This window comes from Carcharodon carcharias, chromosome 15, assembly GCF_017639515.1.
Source record: "Carcharodon carcharias isolate sCarCar2 chromosome 15, sCarCar2.pri, whole genome shotgun sequence".
Lineage (NCBI taxonomy): Eukaryota > Metazoa > Chordata > Chondrichthyes > Lamniformes > Lamnidae > Carcharodon > Carcharodon carcharias.
In genome coordinates this window covers 133,445,663-133,451,662 of record NC_054481.1, presented here as the reverse complement: position 1 = coordinate 133,451,662, position 6,000 = coordinate 133,445,663, and the positions used below count along the sequence as shown (strand labels likewise).

The following is a 6,000-nucleotide window of genomic DNA, read 5'->3' as shown; positions in this document are numbered from 1 at the left end:
CCTGAGTGGCTTGCTAGGCCCTTTGAGAGAGCAGTTAAGGGTTGACCACATTGCTGATGGTCTGGACTTACCTATAGACCAAAGTGGTTAAGGACGGTAGATTTTCTTCCCTAAAGGACATTAGTGAACCAGATGAATTTTTACAAAAATCCACTAGCATCCTGGTCATTATCACTGATGCCACCATTTTAAAATTTATTTTTATCAAAATGAGTTCAACTACTGTGGTGGGATTAGAATTCACATCTCACAGATTATTTATTAGTCTAGACTTCTGGATTACTAGTCCAGTAAATTGCATCCTGTCACTGTTCCCTGTTTATACACTTGTGAAGAATGGATTGAGTAAAGTACCAGTGGGCTGTCAGTGACTGTGGAATTATACTGCCAGATGAATCTGTGCCTTCAGGGGAGATGGGGAGAAAATTAGAAAACAAAATAATGAACACCAATAAAATCCAGAATATTTATCCTATGTAATATTAATTAATTACCCTCTTAAATATGAGCTAACATTAACAAGTAAGCATGAATATAGAGTATTCAATTTCAGTAGACCCAGTTTTGATGTGTATACTGAAACAAAAATGTAAATGCAAGTATAGTAAAATTCAGCAAAAAGATTTATTCAAGACTATAAAAAATACTTACAAGTTTAGAGCCATTTTATTGTTAGCAAAATTAAAATCAATTAGTTACATTGGAGTTAATTGTAAATTAAAGTATTATACACATCATTTTAGAAGGGAAAACTATGAAAATAATGCAACCTTGCCAATCAAATGCAGATCTGCCTCTTTCAGCATTATTTCAATAAATTCTGTATTCTGAGTCATTAAAATTTAAAATTCTTTTACATGTTGATACAAATGTTCAGAATTATGTTCTAATTGTGTCTGCCATACATGATTTGGAACAGAAATCCCAAATTGTAAAAGTAATTTCAATGCAATAAGGGAGTGGGATCAATTGGATATTTCTACCAAAGAGCTGGCACAGAGATGATGGCTTGAATGGCCTCTGTCTGTGTTTCATCATCCTATGATTCTTTGAATCCAAAGGAAATCAATTATCTTACTCTCCTTTGCTTAAAATTTGTCCTGTCTGTCTACATTTGGACACAGGATAAAACTGCTAGGAAGTTAACAATAAATGGTCATTACTACATGTAAAGGATAAACAAGTTGCTTTATGACTGTTTGATGGTCCTGATAATCCAATTACGGAACTTTGCCACAGCTGTATATACCCCAGGAAACTTCCCGTCACCACAGATCTTCCCCCAGGACACTACACCGTATATTCTGCCCTTGCAAATCAGTGGGCCACCAGAATCTCCCTGTGAAGGAATATATGAGCATATCTGTTAATGACACCAAATGAATTAAATATTTCCCAAATAAACCACAGTTACTAACTCTTTCAATAATAGAAATAATTTCCATTTCAAGCACATGTTAAATAATGCCAAATATAATAACAACCTCTTTGTTGGTCAAAGTAACTGTGGCAATACATTGATGAATCATATTTATTGCTTGCTTATTCAAAGGCCTATAAATTTTGATATTTGCATCTGATAAGATAGAAGACAGAAATTATTTATAATTTGAAAGGTTAAACTCTAACCTCCACCTAACCCAATAAAATAACACTTCGCAGAGAGAGTATTAAATATATCACATTTTTGTCAGAGATATCTCAGCGTTTAGTTGGAGAAATGAATCGGTTGTTATTGTCTCTCAGATAGTAGATGAAATCATGTAAAAGAAAGCTATTTCCTGAAATAAACACACTACAAGTTTAAAAAGATCACTTAAGTTGGCTTTTCATTGAGAAATGTCAAAAGTGAGTTTAGGGCTTACTAAGATATAGATGTCAATATTTACTAAGCACTTTTGGTGCAATTATGAAAATAAATAGCTGTTTTTACAGTGCCTAATGGTACCTGAAGGCAAGCTGTCGAAATATGTGTTTTCATTGGTTGAAATCCAAGGCTGTTCATGAACCAATTAAAACTAAGGATGTAAAGGCTACAGCGATTGCCCCATCAATCTTTCGCATGGTATGTCATATTCTGGTCTAGTTCATTTCCCTCCTTTGACCCTACATTGTTGTGTACCTTGTACCAAAAGCTGGTCATTGAACAATGATGGCTCCAAAGTCTGGCCAAGCCTCAGCAAACAGACACATCCAAAGCATTTTCACAGTTAAAATCCCCCATCAAATATCAAAAATGGTTTTAAAATCCTTCATCGACTTTATTCAAGCACATTAACAATTGAGGTCCCCTGGTTGAGGCAGTGTGCAAGTGGGCCATACAGGAGTGGGTGCTCTTAGGCAGGACATGAACTGTGCTCAGTTAACTGCCCTTGTGATTTTCTTGAACGAGATTACCATAGTTTCCAACCATAAGTTTCCCAAGACCATGTTAGTAGGATTGGAGTCACTTTGCTGTCACTGTAGGCTCTGAAACTTCATGCTTTGATATTCTCTGCCAGTTTGCAGTTTTATACCCAAAGCCAGTTCTTACACTTGGCAGGGAGTAAAAGCATTCACCTCTTTAGTCTGGGCTGGATTCAAATCCAAGTGCCACAGCTGAAAGAATATTGTTCTGACTCACTGCACCACCCAGATCGCTCAGCTCTGTCCATATTCCTATTGTAGTTTATAAAACGTGCTATGGTAAGCTTATAGTCTGTTCATTGATTACCGCTTGCGATAGAAAGTACTGGCACTCAACATTTTAATCTTTACTGATACCTTAATGATGAGTGAAGGATCAATACCTGGCATGAATCTTTTCCTCCTGCAGTGAATCCAGCACAGATCATGTTGGCGGTGATGTTTCCATTGTAAGATTCAGTGTGGTTACACTGTGAACTAGATACAATGGGCACTTTAACTGCCCTCAACATCCTTGGCATGAACCTTCCATTTGGATTGACGAAACCCCAGCCAGACACTCGGCATAGCGTGTCTGCATCTAACGGTGTTTTTTGATGAGGCAGGGCTACAATTCCAACAAAATAGTTCAGGCTTGCAGGTCTTGAGAGCTGTTTTAGATACACAAGACATCCTCAGTCAGAAAAGAAAGTATCAAGCCCAGTATGTTTTAGTTGTAAACTATCGTAATACATTCTAGTCTAGCTAATTAAAGGAAATGGCACTCCTGAAATTTTATATCCGGGAAAAGAGTTGCACCGAGATGAAATGGTAGAACTAGGTCAAGAACTAACAGCAGCATGAGTCCTAAAATATGGCAAGTGTTCCATTAACGGGTAAAGAGAGGATCTTCATAAAGAAAGTGTTTAGCAATCCTTTTTCTGTGGTTTGCAAGCATACAACACCAATTTAAATCAAATCAAACGTCATCATTAGCTTTCATCAGAACCGATGAAAGGTCACAGATCTCAAAGGTTAACTCTGTTTTTCTCTCTGCCAGTGCTGCCTGTCCTGCTGAGTATTTCCAATGTCAGGTTTCCCACATCTGCAGTATTTTGCTTTTGCACCATTAGGACTTGCTGATGACAGCATCCAGATAAAATTACTTCACCGCTCCTTTGGCACAACTCCTTCTCCAAAGAGTGAAAATTTGGCAAGCTCTTGTTCATGAAAAAGATGCCCAGCACCTTCATGTGTCCCAGATTATTTGGATGTTTTAATTTTATTGTGGGGAGAAGCGCCTCCTTTGTCTAGCCAGGCAGATTGGGAGCTGACACAAACATCAGATGTGTTGGTCTTCACACAGCAGCCTACCTCTTCATTCAACCAGACCGCATATTTTTAAAAAATCATTGGCAATTTTTGCCGGATTTCTTGAACCACCAACCAATGATCTATCATATTCACATTAGTCAAGAAGAGTATCCTGGACACTAGTGACATCAAGTGATAAGGGGATAGCACAGGAAAGTGGCATTGATGTAGATGATCAGCCATGATCTAACTGAATGGTAGAGCAGGCTCGATGGGCCGAATGGCCTCCTCCTGTTCCTATGTTCCTCTTTTTGACTCCATTAAAATAAATAGCTACTTTCCTCTCAAAATTATGCCATCTAAGGAGGCAGTTACATACATTCAGAGAAACACCTCTACAGAAGGAGCAATAGCTGATCAGTAAAATAACGCTTTGTAGGTTTTTTAAAAATCTTTTAGTTGGAAAAGGTAGTGTGGTACTCTTTCCTTGCTCATATATATCTTGTATATTCTTCAAGGGAGGACTTTCATGTGCAGATTAATAATTATTGGAGAATTATTCAAGAAGAAAATATGCGCAGTGTGGTTGGACTATGTGGATGCTCAGATTTCCAATCAGTGTTGTTCAAATGACATTATTCATCTTAATGTTAAGAAAGAGTAAAGGCAACAATTGGTCCACATTATTAAGTTATATAAGATAATTACACACAGCAAAAAACTGGCATTCCTGGTTTAGGTCATTCATCCCAATGTCGCTGACTGCCAATGTGAGAGATTTAGAGATATGATAATAAGTTTTAATTTTAAACAAAACCATGGTTGTACAGAAGATCAGTAGAAAAACTTTCTGAATAGGCTGTTTCACTGGAGAAAACGTGTTATGTGGCTCCAGAGATTGATTACAATTTAAGTAGGTCAACAGAACTGGATATCCATTCCTTCATTTCGATTGGTTCATGGGGACAGTTTTGCAAACTGTTCTAAGCCCTCTTTAGGTATAAATTGAATAATTGTTTAGTTATTGTGTTCGAATTCATTTATCCAATTGAATAAGGGATTTGAGGAGTCCTTCACTGGAATGCTGTGTTTGGAGATGAGTGAACAACATACACTTCTAATGAAAAAACAAATGAGTTTTGATATTTTTATGTCAGTATTTATTGTTCCAGCAGATACATAGTTACAAGTAAGATTTCCTACCTCTGAGTGCTTCTTCCTATTGCAGGAGAAAACTGAGGTTACTTTATAGAGTTTAACATTTACTCAAGTTCAATACTTGCAGATATCTAGGACTAGACATTTACCTTAATCAACATGATGTCAGAATCTTTTTTCTTTGAGTCATATTGAGGATGGGGTATGATCTTCAATGGATGAAACAGTTGCTCAGTACCTTCATATCTAGTTAATGAATGTTCTCCTGCTACTATTTGTATAGACCCAGCACCGCTGTAACAAAGCAGGAATACACTTTTCATAGGTCTGCATGAATATAGTCTCCTTCATTATTATGAATGGAATATTGTTAATTCAGAATTCCACAAACCCATAATTGCAATGTGCAGCTGTCAAAACCCATCGCCGATGGATCAGAGACCCCCCACAGTAATGAGATCCTCCTGGTCTCTTCAGTGAAACCTGGTATTTGATGGAATGAGGCAACACTGAATAGCCACCGACAATCCGGGATTGGCCTTAGGAAGAGTTAAAATAAAGCTACCAAGTTATATCATGTGAACGCATTCCAAAAGGCTCAAGCAGATATATTTAAGGCAACAGATCACATTGCAATCATGCATTGAAAGCTATAAGATGAACAGCAGTGTGATATATTATTATACAGGCTATCATTCCCAGTGACTATCTAAACTTTCAGCAGTTTAGTTTCTTTGGTTGGACATGTTTGCTGTGCAGAAAATAAGGAGCAATTTGGCTCCAGTGTATATAGTAGCTTCTCAGATTTCTTGAGTTGATATTACACGTCTTAAGTTTCAGTAGACAAAGTAACACAAAACATTTAAAAAATTAATAATTTCTGCATTCAAAATATTCTTAGCTGAAGCTAGGATGTAAACAACAATTATGTCTCATACGTGACTTAAGAGAGTCATGAAAGTTCAAGTTAATGCACAAAGACTTACCATATGCTGATGGCAATTTGAAGAAAGACAGCAGCAATATGTAAACATTGGAAACATTCATTTTGTGTTTATGGAGGTAGAAAGAACTCTCACCTCGTCTAATACTGAGCTCACTGACTGGGAAAGGCGAAGAAATGTTAGCATAGCAAGTGTTCTT

General features: G+C 37.0%; 1 protein-coding gene across 1 annotated transcript; it reads right to left on the bottom strand.

The window, feature by feature from the left end:
• Window positions 1–1,189: 1,189 nt before the first annotated feature.
• Window positions 1,190–5,904, bottom strand: LOC121288486 (trypsin). The gene is made up of 5 exons (XM_041207025.1): window positions 5,844–5,904; window positions 5,249–5,396; window positions 5,007–5,151; window positions 2,790–3,056; window positions 1,190–1,339 (listed from the first exon to the last, which is right to left on the bottom strand). The coding sequence occupies exons 1-5, from the start codon at window positions 5,902–5,904 to the stop codon at window positions 1,190–1,192; spliced, it is 771 nt and encodes a 256-aa protein (XP_041062959.1).
• Between the last annotated feature and the right edge of the window lie 96 nt (window positions 5,905–6,000).